At 42.6% G+C, this 20,328-nt stretch overlaps 2 protein-coding genes, 1 long non-coding RNA gene and 1 other non-coding gene across 5 annotated transcripts; 1 reads left to right on the forward strand and 3 right to left on the reverse strand.

The window, feature by feature from the left end:
- LOC114133641 (uncharacterized) lies at positions 1–5,814 on the reverse strand. The gene is given in 6 exon segments (XM_075410478.1): positions 1–166; positions 301–475; positions 590–659; positions 1,028–1,212; positions 1,585–1,730; positions 5,110–5,814. Coding segments are annotated over 6 exon segments (1,260 nt in total). The 5' UTR covers positions 5,628–5,814.
- Positions 5,815–6,034: 220 nt separating this feature from the next.
- On the reverse strand, positions 6,035–7,050 carry LOC114133642 (uncharacterized). The gene is made up of 2 exons (XR_003593223.1): positions 6,698–7,050; positions 6,035–6,146 (listed from the first exon to the last, which is right to left on the reverse strand). It is a non-coding gene; the product is annotated as an uncharacterized LOC114133642 (long non-coding RNA).
- A 3,796-nt stretch (positions 7,051–10,846) lies between these two features.
- Positions 10,847–11,010, reverse strand: LOC114133712 (U1 spliceosomal RNA). Its single transcript, XR_003593250.1, has one exon. It is a non-coding gene; the product is annotated as a U1 spliceosomal RNA (small nuclear RNA).
- Positions 11,011–12,106: 1,096 nt separating this feature from the next.
- Positions 12,107–18,505, forward strand: LOC114133683 (uncharacterized). 2 transcript variants are annotated; one of them, XM_027999762.1, is made up of 9 exons: positions 12,107–12,584; positions 13,719–13,962; positions 14,711–14,775; positions 14,875–15,025; positions 15,258–15,376; positions 16,350–16,530; positions 16,608–16,691; positions 16,774–16,869; positions 17,642–18,505. In XM_027999762.1, exons 1-9 carry the CDS (start codon positions 12,418–12,420, stop codon positions 17,936–17,938), a joined length of 1,404 nt encoding a protein of 467 aa, XP_027855563.1. In that variant the 5' UTR covers positions 12,107–12,417; the 3' UTR covers positions 17,939–18,505. The 2 variants fall into 2 exon arrangements, with proteins under 2 accessions (XP_027855563.1, XP_027855565.1); XM_027999764.1 differs by having other exon boundaries at positions 12,110–12,584; positions 14,714–14,775.
- The last annotated feature ends 1,823 nt before the right edge of the window (positions 18,506–20,328 follow it).

The following is a 20,328-nucleotide window of genomic DNA, read 5'->3' on the forward strand; positions in this document are numbered from 1 at the left end:
CTAGTTGGAAGTCCTCCATTCAAATTCAGCGAGTCATTGGAGGAAGGTGGTGATCTGGGAGTTGACACTGACTACTTTCCTCTTGACAAGACTTCCCGTCTTGCAGCTTGTACCGACTTTGGCTGTGCATTTGGTACCAACATCTGGATTGATCCTCACAAAGAATCTTTTAACCGAAATAAAATATATTAATTGTATTTTTTAAAATGAAGACGTACAATACAGCAATCAGCTATGGTTCTTCATCAGTCAAACTATCATTAAATTGAATTCATAAATGGCTTGGTGTAGAGTACTTGCCATTGTATCATCTCCAGCGTGGTGGATGCTGACTCCTGATACTCCAGATTGAAGACATAATATGACCCAAAAAAGACAGCAAGGATGCTGGCAAAGTCATGTAGTTGCTCAGGCTCGAAAAATACCTTCTCCTCCATACTGACCATCCACCGGGTTGCAGACATCAAGCTATTTCCTAAAATAGACAAACCCTTGTCAGGCTAACGCTAGTGAGTAAAAGTACAGACTACCATAACAATTACATACATTGCTACAAAAAAATTATAGTGATAGAAAATATTCCTCTTACCAAGCATGATTACCCTTGGTGTAGTGGGTAAGGTCATTTCCAGTTCAACAGACATCTTGGTGGAAGATACCTTTAAAATATAAAAGGAAAACTCTCTTAAATATGAATTACTGGTAGTAATTTATATTTAAAGGGCCAGTTCACCCAGATTACAACAGGTTTTTGAGAACCTCATCCCGGAGACTAGACTAGACTTTACCCCTACATCCTGCTACCACTCTGAAACAGCGGATGTGAATGACAGTTTGTGGGGCTAAATGCATTTTTTTAAAGCATTACATTCCACAAGTACAGTATCTGAATGGCTAAGTACAATATGGGTTAGTGAAATGTTTGTGATTTGGGTGAATTGATCCCTTTAACAAATTAATTGAACAATTCTGATTTAAGAGGTGTGTTTTAAGTTAAGAGTCGATATAAAATTAAAAAGATTCTTACATCAGCCAAGATGAAGATTGAGTCCTCTTTTTCTTCAAAGTACTTCATCAATAACAGGATGGCTGTTGTGGCGATCTGGTGGTTGTTCATCTCTGTGTTGTCACACTTATGAAGCAGAAGCTCAATATCCTTGTTCCACTTAAGTCTCTGGCTTTGGAAAAAGTTCCAAATTCTCTTCCCCTCACCTCAAGATGGCGGCGCATGTAGACGCTGCGGCTCGGAGCTCCCGTGTTTTCGTTTTTTTTAGCTTGTTTTTATTGATGTCTTCGCTCAACACACTACTGGAAGCCGTTACAACTTACAGCAGATTAGAACTGTGGGACATAGGAACCACATCATCTGTACTTTGCCATAATTGGACCTGCTGCTACTTCTTTGGTATGGTTGAGTGCCTTTAGTTAATTTAGTTGTATATATTGTTATTATTATTATTGTGTGTTTGCTTATTTATACTGTATATATTTGACCTTTTGCACGGGAGCTGCAATGGAAATTTCATTGAATTCTGTTCAATGACAATAAATGCTATCTATCTATCTATCTAAGGAGAGCTTCACTGAGGCGTGTGTCTATCTCAATACCTGTGAGTGTGTGGAAATGAGTGCAGAGGCCTCTTTTAGTAAAAAGGAATGGCCACTGCTCTTCAATCTCACATAAGGTTGGGGCAGGCCAGGAATTTATCATGTGCCTCTGGTAAGTATAAATCCATCCATCCATCCATCTTGTTCCGCTTATCCGAGGTCGGTTCGCGGGGGTAGCAGCTTCAGAAGGGAGGCCCAGACTTCCCTCTCCCCAGCCACTTCTTCTAGCTCTTCCGGGGGAATCCCGAGGCGTTCCCAGGCCAGCCAAGAGACATAGTCCCTCCAGCGTGTCCTGGGTCTTCCCCGGGGCCTCCTCCCGGTGGGACGTGCCCGGAACACCTCACCAGGGAGGCGTCCAGGAGGCATCCTGGCCAGATGTCCGAGCCACCTCAACTGGCTCCTCTCGATGTGAAGGAGCAGCGGCTCTACTCTGAGTCCCTCCCGGATGACTGAGCTTCTCACCCTATCTCTAAGGGAGAGCCCAGCCACCCTACGGAGAAAACCCATTTCGGCCGCTTGTATCCGCAATCTCGTTCTTTCGGTCATGACCCAAAGCTCATGACCATAGATGAGGGTGGGAACGTAGATCGACCGGTAAATCGAGAGCTTCGCTTTTTGGCTCAGCTCTCTCTTCACCACGACGGACCGGTACAGCGCCCGCTTGACAGCAGACGTTGCGCCAATCCGCCTGTCGATCTCCCGCTCCCTTCTTCCCTCATTCGTGAACAAGATCCCGAGATACTTGAACTCCTCCACCTGGAGCAGGACACCCCCCTTGACCCGGAGAAGGCACTCTACCCTTTTCCGGCTCAAGACCATGGCCTCGGATTTGGAGGCACTGATCCCCATCCCGGCCGCTTCACACTCGGCTGCGAACCGCTCCAGCGAGAGCTGCAGATCATGACCTGATGAGGCCAGTAGGACCACATCGTCTGCAAAAAGCAGAGACGAGATCCTAAGGCCACCAAATCGGATCCCCTCAACACCTTGGCTACGCCTAGAAATTCTGTCCATGAAAGTAATGAACAGAATCGGTGACAAAGGGCAGCCCTGGCGGAGTCCAACTCTCACCGGAAACGAGCCCGACTTACTGCCGGCAATGCGAACCAGACTCTGACACCGGTCATACAGGGACCTGACAGCCCGTATCAAAGGGCCCGGTACCCCATACTCCCGGAGAACCCCCCAAAGGGGTCCCCGAGGGACACGGTCGAACACCTTCTCCAAGTCCACAAAACACATGTAGACTGGTTGGGCGAACTCCCATGCACCCTCCAGGACCCTGCCGAGGGTGTAGAGCTGGTCCAGTGTTCCACGACCAGGACGAAAACCACACTGCTCTTCCTGGATCCGAGGTTCGACTATCCGACGGACCCTCCTCTCCAGGACCCCTGAATAGACCTTGCCAGGGAGGCTTAAGAGTGTGACCCCTCTATAATTGGAGCACACCCTCCGGTCCCCCTTTTTGAACAGGGGGACCACCACCCCGGTCTGCCAGTCCAGGGGAACTGCCCCCGATGTCAATGCGATATTGCAGAGTCGCGTCAGCCAACACAACCCTACAACATCCAGAGCCTTAAGGAACTCCGGGCGGATCTCATCCACCCCCGGAGCCTTGCCACCGAGGAGCTTCTCAACCACCTCGGCGACCTCGTCCCCAGAGATTGGAGAGCCCAACCCAGAGTCCCCAGGCTCAGCTTCTTCAATAGAAGGCATGTTGGTGGGATTGAGGAGGTCTTCGAAGTACTCTGCCCACCGGCCCACAACATCCCGAGTAGAGGTCAGCAGCACACCATCCCCACTATAAACAGTGTTGGTGCCGTACTGCTTCCCCCCACCCCCCCGAGACGCCGGATGGTGGACCAGAATTGATTCGAAGCCATATGGAAGTCTTTCTCCATGGCCTCTCCAAACTCCTCCCACGCCCGAGTTTTTGCCTCAGCAACCACCCGAGCCGCATGCCGCTTCGCCTGCCGGTACCCATCAGCTGCTTCTGGAGTCCCACAGGCCAAAAAGGCCCGGTAGGACTCTTTCTTCAGCCTGACGGCATCCCTCACCGAAGGTGTCCACCAACGGGTACGAGGGTTGCCGCCGCAACAGGCACCGACAACCTTGCGGCCACAGCTCCGACCGGCCGCCTCGACAATGGAGGCACGGAACACGGTCCACTCAGACTCCATGTCCCCCACCTCCTCCGGGACGTGTTCGAAGTTTTGCCGGAGATGGGAGTTAAAGCTCCGTCTCACAGGGGATTCCGCCAGACGTTCCCAGCAGACCCTCACAACACGTTTGGGCCTGCCAGGTCTGACCGGCTTCCTCCCCCACCACAGGAGCCAACTCACCACCAGGTAGTGGTCAGTGGACAGCTCCGCACCTCTCTTCACCCGAGTGTCCAAGACATACAGCCGCAGATCCGATGAAACGACGACAAAGTCGATCATCGAACTGCGGCCTAGGGTGTCCTGGTGCCAAGTGCACCTATGAACACCCTTATGCCTGAACATGGTGTTCGATATGGACAATCCATGACGAGCACAGAAGTCCAACAACAGAACACCATTCGAGTTCAGATCGGGGGGGCCGTTCCTCCCAACCACGCCCCTCCAGGTCTCACTGTCATTGCCCACGTGAGCGTTGAAGTCCCCCAGTAGAACAAGAGAGTCCCCAGGAGGACCACTCTCCAGTACCCCCTCTAAGGACTCCGGAAAGGGTGGGTAATCTGAACTGTCGTTCGGCCCGTAAGCACAAACTACAGTCAGGACCCGTCCCCCCACCTGTAGGCGGAGGGAGGCTACCCTCTCGTTCACCGGAGTAAACCCCAACGTACAGGCGCCGAGATGGGGAGCAACAAGTATGCCCACTCCTGCCTGACGCCTCTCACCTTGGGCAACTCCAGAGTGGAAGTACATCCAGCCCCTCTCAAGGAGGCTGGTTCCAGAACCAGAGCCATGCGTCGAGGTGAGACCGACTATTTCTAGCCGGAACCTCTCGACCTCACACACTAGCTCCGGCTCCTTCCCCACCAGAGAGGTGACATTCCACGTCCCAAGAGCCAGCTTCTGCAAACGAGGATCGGACCGCCAGGGCCCCCTCCCTCTGCCGCCACCCATCCCACACTGCACCCGACCCCTTTGGCCCCTCTCACAGGTGGTGGGCCCATGGGAGGGGGGACCCATGTTTCCTCTTCAGGCTGAGCCCGGCCGGGCTCCATGGGTTAAAGCCCGGCCACCAGACGCTCGCCATCGTGCCCCCCCTCCAGGCCTGGCTCCAGAGTGGGGCCCTGGTGACCCGCATCCGGGCGAGGGAACGCCAAGTCCAATGTTTTTATCCGTCATTGGGGTCTTCGGGCTGTGCTTTGTCTGGTCCCTCACCTAGGACCTGTCTGCCTTGGGTGACCCTACCAGGGGCATGAAGCCCCAGACAGCATAGCTCCTAGGATCATTGGAGCACTCAAACCCCTCCACCACGATAAGGTGGCAGCCCAAGGAGAGGTAAGTATAAGTCAATGTCATAAATTCATCCACATTTGTCTTCTCAATAGCTTGAGGTCCTGCTGATTTGAAGACAGTTGCCATAGTCTGTCCTTTTGTCTCCAAGGATTCTGATGTTTCTCCTTCTGGTAGAGCTCTGGGTTGCCAGTTTATGCAGCCATAACTATCCAGTTCAGATCTCCCCATTTTGATGGCAGCATCACCACCACTGTTTTCAGTGGTATGCTTTTTCCTAGGCTGTCGGATTCTGCTGCTGACATTGTCTCTGTTAACATGTTCAACTCTTGTTTTGAGCTGTTTGAGTAGGGAATAATAACCACAGCCTAATTGCTCACTGTCTGCAGTCTTATCAGCAAAAGTAGCAGGGTATTGAGATACAATAGCTTTGGCTACCTCTGCACAAGCAGCTCTGTTGGGGTTGGGGCAGTGTACTCGCATTGCGTCCACAACAGTCCTAATCATTACTCTTCTGTCTTCTGGGTGAGCCATGTTACCTCTTGCCATGGCCTGTGAGATTCTTACCGGCATCTTCTCCCATGGAACCTGAAAAATACTTATCCAAGAGGTTTTGCTTGTGTAAGGTTGTGTGGAAGGAAGTTGACTTGTTGCTTGTGCAGAATGGAGTGAAATTTGTGAATAATCTTCCAGTGATACAAGCGCAGGGGGTGGGCAATTGGTGTCAGGTTCCTTCAGGTGGTTTGAAGACCCTGACTCCACTTGACGATCTGAATACACACAAAACAAAACAAATTCTACATTCTAAATATTTACAGATGGAATATTTATAGAGTAATAATGCAAGCTCTGAAGTTCATGTGGAGAAACAAATTCTCACTGCTTGGGGAAAATCAAACCCCTGGAAATTAAATCTAGATTTTTAAGATTTTTCTCTTTTTGTTTTTACTCAGTCAACACTTACACCTATGAATTTAAAATACCTGTTGTCTTGTCTTTTGAAGAGATGAAGCTATGTTAGCAGTCAGCAGGACAGAACTGCACAGCCACTTGGAGGGAAAAAGCTTGGGAGTTAAAAAAAAAAAAGGTAATCTGAAAAAAAAGAACAAAGTTAGAAATTCATCCTTGCTGACCTACGTAGCTAATCTGCACTTTTAACATTTGCAAGACCATGGTTTAAACAAATGAACAGTCATTAGATGTAAAAAAAAAAAAAGAGAAGGGGGGATCAATTATCAGTTAAGGTTATATTGTTCGACAAAGGATGTAACAACAATGCTAACAGACACTCAGCACTGAGCTCATCTCAACCCAAAGCCGCCCGAGGAAGATTAAGCGGTAAAAGTCAAGCTAAAACCTTCAGCGGTAAAATTAGCACCTTAGCTAATGTTAATTCCGAACCAGCTCAAAAAATAACAACATCATATTATCCTTTCTTTCACCTCATTTACAGACACGTAACTTATAAGGTTGCAATATGCCAGTTATATAAAACACCAGAGTTAGTAACGTAAAGGTAACTATGTTACCAGGCTAACCAGCACAAACCAGCTCATGCTATAAGCTACGTTAACTCCATCTAAAATGTACATTTCCAGACTAGGTTTTGGCTTCAAACAGTTTTCTAAGAAGTGTTTTTTTACCTGTCTTGAAGAGCTGAAGCAGTGTGAGCCCACAGCACGGAGACAGAGCTGCACTTGGAGGGAAAAAGCTGGTTGGAAGCGAAGCCACGCTTGATGACGTAGCTAGATAAACTGCATGTTAATGTTAGCTAGGATGTGAAAAAAACAAAAGTACATGCTCTCTTTCTGCCTTAAAAATATGTTAACCACTAAAGGAGTAAAAATACAGAAACAGGGAACCACGATGAAGCAGCTATGATGACCGTTGGGAATCAAATATAATTCTTACTGTATATTATAAGTACAGAACCACTACTGTAATGTGTAAACAGTAAATTACTGCAAATTCAAAACATACAGCAAGTTACTGTAATACTATGTACTATACCCATAATGCAATGCAAACTACAGTAACTACTTGTAAAGATGTCTTATGGTAGTTTTACTGGGCATTTTGTGGTATTTAACTGTAGAAAATACAGCAAAGGCTAACAGTGAGATGTGCGGCAACAGGTAGTGGACAGTGTTCGTGAAAGCCCCTCCTTTCTGGACGAGACGACTGATGTCGCCAACTGTGCTCAATTTATGGTGTATGTGCGTTATGTTAAAGAGCTAAATATGCATGAGGAGATTTTGTTTTGTCACCCTCTGCCCTCGCGCTCTACAGCAGAAGAAATCTTCAAGGTTTTGAATGATTTCATGCGGGAAAATAATGTGGATTGGGGCCGCTGCTGTGGAATATGCACTGATGGGGCAAGGGCAATGACAGGCCGGCACAGTGGTCTGGTAAAAAAGGTGTAAGAGGTCGCCCCGGCTGCTATTTGGACGCACTGCATAATCCACCGCCAGGCCTTGGCAACTAAGAAGATGCCCCAAGAGCTGCGCACTGTGCTGGACGAGGCAGTAAAAATTGTTAACCTTATAAAGTCTTCTCCATCCTCTGCAACGAGATGGGCGCGCACTTTAAACAGCTGCTTCTGCACTCGGAGGTCCTGTGGCTTTCCCGAGGAAAGGTTCTCACGCGCCTTTGTGATCTCCGTGAGGAAGTCCTTCTTTTCCTCGCTGAAATCAACTCTCCACTGGTAAAACACATGGAGGACATGAAGTGGGTTGCAAAGCTTGCCTATCTTTCGGATGTCTTCGAAAAGATAAACACACTGAACATCTGTCTGCAGGCAAAGAGTGCAACGTCTTTTACGCACACGATCAACTCTGTGGATTTAGGAAAAAGTTGGAACTGTGGGGTGCGCATGTGGAGCGGGGATCAGTGGAAATGTTTCCCACCTTAGAGGATGTTTTGGCCAGAGCGGGGCTGAAGGTGGAGTTTTTACAGCAGGTGGTCTGCGTGCATTTGGAGGGGATGTGCGAGCAGTTTGGAGAGGAGACAATGGCAAACCAGTGGGTGAGAAACCCATTTTCCTTCCCCATGACACTCAAAGATGGACTTTCAGCAGGAGAGGAAGAGGCTCTGGCTGAGCTGAGCTGTGACATGGACTTGAAACAGAGGATGAGTGACGTGTCACTTGCGCACTTTTGGCTGTCAGTAGGGACTGAATTTCCACAGCTCTCCATGAAGGCAGTGAACGTGCTCATCCCCTTCACTTCAACCTATCTCTGCGAATGTGGGTTTTCTGCACTCGCAATGATAAAAAGCAAATACCGGTCAAGGCTGCTGGTTGAAGATGATCTGCGGTTATACCTCTCCACAGTGCAACCCCGCATTAACCGGATTTGCGCAAAAGCACAAACACATTGTTCCTACTAAAACTAAGGTGAGCTGAACAGTAATGTTGCCAATGTGTTGCCATGTTGCCAATTTAGTTAAAATCATGAATAAAATGAGTTACACATGATTCAGGACCGTGATAGAAAAAGAAAGGGTGCGCATAGCGTGCGTAATTGTTTTTTTCCTTTGTATGCCTCCGCTCTTTTACACAGCACGCTCTTTTAGCTCGAGATAAATTGTTTAGATGAGCCACAAAAAGAGCTCCACGATTTTGCAACTGTTTAGGTTTTTGATTTATTTTTCAATTTCAAGGAAATGTGCAACATTTACAGATGTGTTCCAAAGATCTGATCAAAAATGTTTTTGTTAAGATGTGAAAACACTGTTGGTATCTCAAACATTAAACTCAGAATCTCAGATGTAACGTTTGTTTGAGAAAACGGTTGAAAAATGAGTTTGGGGTTGTTCTTATCATTAGAAAAATGAAAAAAGGGCGTATTTGCCATACAAAGGCCCTGAGAAAAATAATTAAAATGGGAGGAAATGTTTTAAAATGTTCATGTGTTAAATTTCATTCAGATAAAGTGTCATTTAAGATGAGATGGTTCTAAAATAAAAGCAATTAGAAGGTGTTTTGTTGTGGCATTTGGGGGGGCGCAGCAGGCATTGTGCTCCTGGGAGGGGGGCTCACCCTTTCATACTTTGAAAACCCCTGCTCTAGATGCTGTACTCTACTCCGAACCAATATTCCTTTGCTTTTTTCATTCATTTCTGTCATCATTTCCTTTTTAAGTTTCACTATTTCATCACTGACTTGGAAACCTGCCTTCAAAAGGTTATAATATCTTTGCAGTTTCATTTGGTTTCTCCTTTGCCCCTTCCTTTTTCCTCCTGCTATCCTCTTTCCTTCTTTGCAAAAAAACCTTTTCGTCCTATCTTTTATCTCCTCCCACCACTCTCCGGCAGTTTCAAATAGAGGACTTAGTGTCATCCATTGTTTAAATTTGTATTTATATTTTGATACTAATTTTTCATTATTTAATAAACTTATGTTCAATTTCCACACACCAACATTTGGTTTTTGGCAATCTGTTATGTTAATTGAAACTGATAGTTTGTGGTGGTCAGAAAAGGGAACCGGGTCCACTGTACATGCAGTTGGTATAATCATGGGGGATGTCAGTATATAATCTATTCTTGAGAATGTTCTTCCATTTGACCAAGTGAACCCCGGTCCTAATAACTTTCCCGTTTGTAGTCCATCAGTATATAGAACATTTTGAGGGGAGTAACTGAGCCAAACATGGCATAAGGTTTGGACAGGTTTGTGTGATATCCACTAAAGCTCTTCTAGAATCCCTAGAACCTGAAATGAACACAGCAAAGACTGAGAGTCCTTCATGTGGCTCCCTAATGGCTGAGGACACAGAGGATCCATCAGGTTGAACAAAATGCTTGTGTTTTATGTTTTTGGAAAGATGTTTGTACAGTGTACATAGCTGACTGTTCAAATGGAGATTTTGTAGATATAACATTGCAGTTCTGAGCTGCCTTTGGTCTTTCGGTGTTTTGTTGGACTTTTATGCGAATGTGTCGAACCTGGAATATCAACTATTTCTTAATGATCTCTCCTCTGCCGTTTAAGCTATACTACCTATCTATCTATCTATCTATCTATCTATCTATCTATCTATCTATCTATCTATCTCTCTCCTAAACTCTCCAAACACCAAACTAACTGTCTCAAACTAAATAACCACTATCCAAACTCTGCTATCCAAACTACCAAAACTCTATCCACTCTCTCAACTGACCCAACTCGCCTACAACAACCCACATTTTGAATGGAGCCTGTGGGGTTTCTAAAGCTGTCAAACCCCGCGCCAAACTCTGAGCCACTTCCCGAAGCAGTCACGTGGTACAGCCAGGCAGGGAGGCTTCGGACGTCATCGTTTTCGGCTCCTCCCCTAAATGAAGCAAGCCTCGATACGCGCTTTACGGAAACGCCCCCTCCATTACTCGACACACGCCTCGAAGCCTCGGCACATCACGTAACATCACTACAGACTAAATAGGTAACCATCTCTAATCAAGGCCAAACTGTCCGTCATTCTCCGTCCTTTCACTCTGCAAGTTTGCTCCTTTCATCCGGCTCCTCATATAATATGAAGTCTGCAGCTCCAGATAGTGAGTTATGTGGATCTTCTCGGCACCAGGTAGTAAATCCTCAAGGTTATAAGAGAAGTCTTATAAGGTCCATAAGATCTGTTCCGTTATCGTACTCGCTGTGATCCATTTTGCTCTGTTTTGAACCAGAAAAATCCATTTCAGGGTCACGAAGCGGGGAGTCCAAAGCTTTTGTCATCTACTGTTAACTGCAATATCACGTATCAGAAAGGCTCAGTTTCACATTCTATTAATTATATTCCTCATTAACAGTGAATCAGGGGAGAGCGCGAACGCAGTCCCCCACTACCAGAAATTATGCAGTCGAGATTCCCACATTTGGGGAATTCGCAGGGGTCAGCACAACCGGAGTGCAATGGCTGAGCCTCACCCTGGGTGAACCACCTTCATGATCATGGTATCTCCCCTGCCAGGTAAGTATGAGTTGCTCGCCTGTCACGCCGGGATGTCTTTCACAGACATACCCGCATGACTCACGGTGCCACAACACTTTGTTAGCTTAAAAAATAAAAGATCCTGGAGGCTGCCTTGCGACACTACACACTTTGATAGCTGGGTTATAGAAACGATGGAAAATGTTAAATTTAATGTACAAAATACAGTGATTACCCACAATGCAACGCTGTTTAGCTAAAGCTAACAAACGGCTGACACATTTCTACTCTTTTCAGCTTCCGCTAAAGCTCCAAAAACCAAGCAGACGGATCACGAGTTAAACGAAGATGAGAATGATAGTATTTATTAAATATAACATACAATACTTAATTACTTTCTCTTTTATTTAAAATTATACTTCTCCCTGTGTCTTCGTGTGATGACTTCAGAAACAGTTCTGCTGCCACCTGCTGTTCGTTAGTGAAAACTGCATCCATCTGTGGGGAAACGAGACAAACTACAAAGTGATTCCAGTTTTCAGACCTCCTTCACACAACTGCAGTTCAGGACATGGGCACAAATTACACGATTTTCCTCCTCAAGTTGATGATAGAATATTAATGTCAGCAATTTTTGGTCAAAATTTCTGTAAATAATATAAAATGTGGATGTTTTCTGATTGTTTGCAGGTAAACTTATGGAGGAACTACTAAAACCACAGACTGGAGGCGATATTGCTGTACTACGTATGCCTTTCTTGGTGCTAGTTATCAGAACTTAAGGCTGAAAATACAGTTTGGATTCCCGCAATGCAACTCTGCATTAGCTTAGCTGGAGCTGAATGACAAAGATTACATTATTTCTATTTTATTTCTATTTTAAACACTCTAGGCAACGTATCTAAGTTCACACAAAACATAAACACATGAAAATGTTGTTTTATGCTTAAAGCAACATTTAAGCATGAAAGTTGTCATAGCAAAGAGATATTAAAGCATCAAGATTAAAAAAAATCATCCTTCAGTTTAAAATCAGAGAGGCTAAATGTAGCCTATCTATAACTTATGATGTAGTTAGAGCTTTCACTTTCTAGAATTTCTTCTAGGATTCTTAGTACTTTATATGAAAATTTTTAAATTCTGCTTAATGTCCCTAATGGCACTCCATAGATTAGTGCCTAAAAACAACCAGTGTGAATCACCGTTAAATCTCAGTGTTGACTCCTTCCTGAGCGATCGGGGCTCAGACTGCAGTAGGTTTAGTAGTTTGTGAGTCAGAAACTGTTTCTGGGTGGAGTCGGGATCGCTCTCCACTCTGGCCCGTTTAACACATTCCTGTCTGGCTGGAATGCAGTGAAGGGAGTAAAACACCAAAACAAATCCTCCAGTCGGGCCTGTTCGACTGGCTTGGTCTGTCGAATCATGTTTTAAACCAGTGGACATTAAAACGGCAGATGGCTTGGTCGCAGATTCAACCACCATCTCACCCCAAAGGTCAGAGGGCAGCTGGACTGGAAGAGAAGGGAGGCTGGGAGTGGACCAGTAAACCGATGAGGGAGGAGAGGGAGGATGGCGAGGGAGCAGAAGCAGACAACCAGCAACAATGGACGACTCTCAACAGGTGAGCTGCGTTTAAACAACCAGAAATGTTTCACTGTGACTGGAAATGTTTCAGAAATCTGTCAACATCCAGCAGCTCTTAACAGGCGGATTATTACCGTCCTCGTTTGTTTAGCGTTTGACAGCTTGTCACTCGTTTTAAGGAACAGTTTGGATTTGATTTCAAATTCCCCGTGTGGCCCACTTCCTCTGAGTTAAACCCAAGAAATTAAAATTCAACTTGCTCCAGGTTCGTATATCATATACAGTATACAAACTGGGAAGAGTAAAAGTCATCCCAGTTCACCAGAATAACTGGAGCCACTCCCAGTCCTGCACTACTGAAAACACCAAATCTGTGTTTTCTGAATGAAAGTCCATAATCCGGCCTAGACGATCTGGCACTGCCAGTTCATCACATGCTCAAGGAAATATCCTGACTTAAATTCTCAGTAGTTTTCATATAATCCCTGATGGATTTAATCATTTTATAAACATCAATGATGAAAGCATCCATGTTATTTGTGAAAACTCCAGATTTTTCTACCAGGACAAAAGTCAAAGCTTGTGCTTCAAGTGACTTTCACTACATTTTGGCACTAATTTATACCACTTAGTGCACAAAAGATTAAAAAAAAAAAAATTTTTAAATGCTGAAACTCTAAAATTTTGGTTGATCTAAAAATTTTTAGAATTATTTTGAGAATTCTTGAGAAATTTTCTAGAAAAAAAACCTGGAAAATTTCTGTTTTTCTGGAAAATTTGAGAGATGTTTGTATCTCCAACGTTTTATGCTGGAAAAGTCTGAAAACATTCCTTTAAAATCCTTGAATAGTGCTTAAATATTTTTTTTTTAAAAGAAAATGTAAAAAATCCAAAACATTTCATTTTCTGGCGCCCCTAACACTGTTGCACCCAAGGTGGGGAGCAATATTGTTCACACTAAAAACACTACTAATAACAAATAAAAAAATAATTAATCTATGTGTCTCTTTTACAAAAAAGAATAATAAAAAGCTGTACTTAAATTTAAGTGCATTTGTACGTTTCTTCTGCTTTGTTAAAGTTTCAAGGCAAATATCTTCCTTTTTTCTAACAACTTCTATTCAGTTGTATTTGCATTTATCCGTTGTTTCTCTGTATTTCTCCTTTCCAGTTTAATAGAAATCCTAAGTGAAGCTCAGCCCGGAGGCAAGTTTTGGTCCCAGACTCTGAAAACTTTCTGCTGCTTCGCCCCGGTGGCTGCAGTGTGGTTTGCCTGCCAGCTGGAGGCGCTGCCGGGCCCCGCTCTGCCGGAGGAGGACGCATGCTGCAGGCTGCTGTTACTGTGTTTACTGTGGGCAGTTCTGGCTGGAGGTATTTACGCTCTGAAAGGCTGTCTGCAGCCAGAACCGAACAGGGTGAGCAAAGCTGCATAAACACAGTGGTATTTATTGGGTTTAAGCATTTAATTATCTAGTTCTACAAATGTTTGTACGCTTTTCCACGTTAAAATTCAAGCAATTTCAAGAACTTTAAAGGAAAGTTTTCTAACTCTTCCACCACACCTTGGAGTTAAAAATGAATTTAAGAGGACATTTTCAATTCACTATTTTAAGATATAATTTATATGATGAATTTAGGACCATTGTTGATAAAAATATATATATTTTTAGATTGGTCTCAGATAATTTCTCAAAAAAATGAAATTTTCTGAGCTTGAAAAGCTGAAAAAAATTGCTAGAAACATCTTAAACATGTTAAAGATAATCTCAGAAATGTTGTAGAAAATGTTGGAAATTTCAGAGCTTGATTATTCAAAATTTCAAGCTAAGACATTTTTCTAAAGTCAAAAACTCAGACATTTTGAAGGCTTCTGCAAAATTTTAGAAAAAATCTCTAAAAAGATGTTCCGTTAAGTTTTGTAGCATTTAGTAAATATAAATAATTTTGGTAATAACCTAAAACAAGAAATTTCTACTCTCATATAACTTCAGACAGCAAACAGAAAATCTGTGTAACTGTAAACATTTTTCCAATTTAGGGTTTTAATTATTTTTAATATAAAACTGTGCACTTTCAAGGACTTTATACAGAAATTAAGCACTTTCCAAACCTTGAAAAAGTAACATTTTTTGAAGCACCCTTATGAAGCTGATGTGTTTTCAGCAGGAACCTCCACAGAGGAAACAGCAGCTGGTTGAGCCTGAAATCAGCAAAAATCTGTACTCATGGTGAAGTTTTAATATTTTAGATTCATTTCCAGCTTCATTTACCACCAGTTGTGTAAAATAACTAATTAATTTTGTATTTTTATTTCCTATAAGCTGCAGCCCGCTCTCCGGGCCGCCCCCGGTTTGGACCCCGGAGGCCTCGGTCCCTCTGACCCGGGCCCTGACCGACAGTCTGCTGCTGTGTGTGCTCCAGGAGCCGCTGCAGGACCCCGCCGTGTCCCACATCGAGGCTCTCCGCTCCAGGCTGCAGGTGAGACGGAGAACCAAGCGGCACAGACGCCTCAGGCAACATTTGCTCTCCTGTGTTTTTAATCAAGGATCGGTTTGAAGTCTTTTGATTGGAAACATCAAGAAGGAAGACATGTTCCTCTCAGGATTACACAGATTTTTTTTTTCTTTTTTAGCCTCAGGCAGAATAGAACTGCCGCTGTTTGGTATTCTGAACCAAAAACAGCGTCTTCATCTGAATCCTGTCCCTGCAGGCGGTGGCTGTCACCCTGTATAAGGTGAACTTTGGCCCGGAGGCGATGCTGGAGGAGGCGGGCCGAGGCTCCGCGCTGACGGACAAACTGAAGCTGCTCTGTGCCTACCTACAGCAGAGGTCAGTACCACCGAACCCGGCCTCACAGGGAGTTAGCTAAGTATATAAATAAACATTTATGTAACCGTCCAAATTAAATAACCATGTTTATTAATCCAAAATAAATACAAACGACGACGTGTAAGTGTGCGCGAGACACAAGAAAATGGTTAGATTAGCATAAACTTTAGCTCAAACTAGCTAAAGCTAATGCTTTCAACATTTTAAATATATTTATTTAAATGTAAAATCGGATAAATTCTCGAAATTTAAACTCCTGTTCAGACAACATGTCCGATTTTTGGCTGAAATCAGACTTTTTTCTTGTGTGCGCGCCTACACTTCTACATTAACCGTTTTCGTCCCCAAAGCTACCCGCATGCGCAGTAGAAGAACGTTGACGTCACCCAGCAGCGCTCTGTTTACGGAAGTAATAATGGCCCCTAGCGTTAGTGGGCCAATTTTACAGTTTATTCAGCAATGGGAGCCGACTGTATAGCTCCAAGATAATAACAAAATTAAGAAAGCAAATAAAAGCATAATAAATCATTATAAATGATAAATAATTAAATAATTATTATAAGTAAATCATATTACTATTATTATAACACCGTTAAGTTATTTGTTTCTATAATTTTTTGTTTCCTGTGGTCCTTTAAAGTGTTTCTTTTATTAATTCATCAAACTTTCTTAAGATTTTTTTTAAACCTGGTCTCTTTTTCACTTATTTGGAGTCTGAATTTTCAGAGGAATAATGCTCCTGCAACCCACAAGTTTCTTGTGTTGTCTAGTTGCTGAAAGAAAGCAATCTGCAGAGTCAAGCATCTGAGGAACGATATTTAAAAAATGTGAAAAAAAGGTTCAACAGTAAAAAAATAATCCAAAAGGAATTAAAATCAAAACAAAACCCCAAAGTAACAAATGAAGCAAGTCAAATCATAAAGGAAAAACGCTTTCATTATGTGAATGATTGAGAATCGTTCACCTCTCACAGGACGGCATCCCTCCAGGTTCTGGTCCAGGTCCAGAGGGACTTTGAGTCCAGCGTTGAGGACTTGCTGCAGGGTCTGGACGGGCTCTGGACCCAGCTGGAGGAGCTGCACACTGGAGTGACACTCACCAAAAATGACAGCCAGGGCAGCAGAGACCTGACTTTGGTTCAGGAAGACGCCGAGGTAAGCAGCACTGATCGCTGCTTAATTAACAATACTTAACATTTTATTGTTAATTATCTTCTCACTTTGTGTCCCAGAGCTTGGTGTCAGTGTTGGCTCAGTACCGGACCAAACTGCACTCCTGTCAGGCTCACCTGAAAGGCTGCACACAGCTCCTACAGGTGCAACTTTCCTCCCAACGCAACAAGTCTTTGATATTTTCTGGGTTTTTTTGGCTGAAAGTGTTTTGTTTTGCTCCCTCAGGAACTAACCTGGAGTCACGCTCACATCAGTACCAAGGTGAACAGCAGCTGCGAGTCCGTCTGGGCCGAGCTTTTGCTTCAGTCCAACATCGAACAGGTACTTTAAACTTTGATAGAAAAGATGATTAGATTTATTCAGGATATCAGGGCATCCTTAAAATATCTTAAATTAATAAAAAAAAAAAGAAGCTAAGTTAGCTTTAAATACATTATTCCCAAATCCTAGATTTTGTGATCCTAGATTAATCTCGTATATTCTATATAGCTTTTTTTCTCGTAAGATTCTTTTGTCAGGCAGGCGTTTGAGTCACTTCTTTGTTGCATTCTTTGATTTGAGGCAGCTGGTAAGTAGCTGCTAATATAAATGCAATGGAAACAGAGAGAGGAGATAAACTAGCTAGCCAGCTAAAAAAGTCTTTATGTGAATCAAAGAAGATTACTGAAAATGGAAATAGGTTTTGAGAGAGAATTGAAATTTGAGAATGTGGTTGCTCGGTAATGAAGGAAAAGGTAAGATCCAACAGATGGCAGTAGTGCAACAATAATGGATGCAAGCTCCCATTAAAATTTAAAGAAGAAGAAGAGGGAGGCGAAACTCCACTGCTAGTTAGCTCGCTTGTTGCATCTGTCAAGGTTTAAGTGCAAATTTATCACCACATGGCTGGACAACATGCTTCTCTTGTTGGAGCAGTTTTGTTGCTACATTCATTCTGTACCAAAATCTGAGGCACTACAGGGGTTAAGGCATTTCCCTTACTGACATGGTACAAGTCTTAAATTTGATTCATAATGGTCTTAAAAAGTCTTAAATTTGAGTTTCAGCAGAAACCCTGTTATGTAAACCATCTAAAACTCATTTCTTCCTGCAGTTTGACAAAGTTCAGGAGAATTTCAGCTCTCTGGAGCAGCAGACTGCCACCTTTAAGACCCACCTGGAGGGACTTGGAATAGACCATCAGGACGAACCTGTCGGGCCGCTCGCTGCTGCTAACAGAACTGATGCGGTTCCCTCCCTGCCAAACCTCCTTCATATTGTGGATTTGCCTCTGAGGACCTCAACCCCCATGGAAACGAAGAAATACTCCCATTTATCGCTGCGCGAGAGGTCGGCACTCAAGTTTTCCTCCACGATGGGATGCTTACCCAAACCTGGAAGGAAGAAATGATTTTATTTACCTGAAAGATTCAGGTTTCATAATTAGAACTGCTTTAATTTATAAAATGTTTTGCAGATGTTGATCATCTGCTGAATGCCTCTGAATTAAGTATTTATTTTTATTTGTTTACTTTGTACAGGATGCAGCTTGTGTATATTTCCATCTATAACTCAGCTTCAGTGATGTCAGCTTATCAGCAGGTGCAGAGAATGTTTTGAACACTAGAGGTCAGACTTACATCGGATGTTACAACAATGCACGGCTTTGTTCTGGGACAGTCAGCATTTCTTCAAGACTAAAGCGGAAAAAGCTTTGATTAATTCTTTTTAAAAATTAAAAAAAGAAAATGCTATTTGCTGATTTACTCTAAAAACACAGAATGAGTTTCAAGCTAAGAAAGTTTTAAAGAAAATATTTTCAGCACATTTTCCCCATAAAAAGTGAGAAAATATTTTTATTCACGATGCAACTCTAAGCAGTTTATAATTTTATTTTAATTTTAAATCTGTATCTTACGGACCTTGCTTGGAGCAGTTTGAGATTTATGTAAATGCATTAAATTATTAATTACTTCAAGTTTGTGTTTCTTGTATCACTTTAAAGTATTTTTTCATCAAACTTTCAAAGTTTTTTGGAAACCTGGTCACTTTTTCATCCATTTGGAGTCTGAATTTTGGGAGGAATGTTGCTCCTTCGACCTACAAATTGCCCATGTTGTCGTAGTTGCTGAATGCAAGCAATCTGCAGAGTCGAGCAACTTAAAAAAATAAAGTTTTAACAATAGAAAATAGTCAGAAAACAAAACAAAATCCTAAAGTAACAACTGGATGGAAAAACATTTTCTAATAAACAGAACACAACAAAACGTGACAGTGCCAAGGTTGTGTCAAAACAATTAAAAAGATCTTGTGATGAACTGAAGAAAAATGGATTAAATCAACAAGATACAATCAGAAAACTACTACAGAAAATTAGAAAAAGTAAACAAAATTCTAATTTAAATACACAATAGAGCACAAAAACCTAACTTTTAATGCAGTCAAAAATGAAAAGACTTAGTAGTAAATTAATTTCCTGCCAGGTCTCCAGTCTTGCCCAACATGCTGCCATGAACGGATCCAAGAACTGAATCAGAAAACACCTGGGATGTGATTCACTAGCAGTTCTGTTCCTCGCCAGTAGGTGGCACAGCAGGATAAGACAGAGAGACATAAAACAGAAGAAAAACCTGATCTGTAACTCAATGGCCGTTGTGTTTTATGTAGCTGGTAACACAAATAAATGTTTCTGGATTTTAGCCAGGGTGGAAATTGATAATAAATACAGAAAGAAAATTATTGAAATTTTTAGCTGGTGGGAGAATAAACCAAGTGTGGTGCTCTCAACCTGGTTGAGTTTCTGCACAACTTTAAACTGAAATTTTATGATTTTAATCACGACTGTTGGAGACACATGAACCTCTAAAACCTCCAGGAGAATCTAAACCAGATTTAAAAAATAACAAATTCCTTTGACTTTACTTGCACTGCAAAAACACAAAGTTTCACTTCGTACTTTTATCTTGTTTCCACTGTAAATATCTTTAAAATAAAGACAAAACTAACATACAAGTAATATTCCGGCAACATATAGGAGCTTGTTTTGAGCCAACAATTTCTTAATCTTGACCAAAATGCTAGATTTTCCATGAATAAGACATTTTCCTCATAAGCGAAAAAATCTTAACCTAACTAAAATCTTTTTTAATCAAAAATGAGGAATTTGAGTTAAAACAAAATACTATATCTCACTGAAAAGTCAGTTTTGTCTTATTTCATGTGTACTAAGATATTTGCATTCGAAACTAAACAAAAATTAATAAGATTTTGTGTTTTTGCAGTGTAGTTTTAATCCAAAAGAGGAACATTTTGCTGAAAAAATTAAATCACTTTTTGTTTACACATTTATAAGTATTTAAAAACTAAAAGGTGATACAATGTCCACATGAGCAAATCTGTTTTGAGTGTAAAGTTGGCTGCTGAAATGAGCAGCAAACCAAATATACAATCATCGTCTTTGTTTTTTGATTAGATTTGGACACGTATCTCTGCTTCAGCACACTTGGATCAAATAACGGCGTCATTATCATGGAGCGCTGCAACCTGATGTCATACTGAGGGGTCCGGTGCCAAAAACTGGAGTTTCAGACTCGTTATCTGGAGTTTTTTTATGTTGCTGGAGTCCAACATGTTTCCAGAGTAAAATCTGATCAGGATTTTATCAACGAAAAAAAAAAAAAAAGCTTAAACCTCATCTGTTTTGAATGACAAACTCTAAAAGAACCCATTGTTTTAAAGTTCACATTTTGTTCTCCACTGTTTCTAAAAACAGCCTAAGCAGTTAAAGAAAAAAAACAACAC

Source organism: Xiphophorus couchianus, chromosome 18, assembly GCF_001444195.1.
Source record: "Xiphophorus couchianus chromosome 18, X_couchianus-1.0, whole genome shotgun sequence".
NCBI lineage: Eukaryota > Metazoa > Chordata > Actinopteri > Cyprinodontiformes > Poeciliidae > Xiphophorus > Xiphophorus couchianus.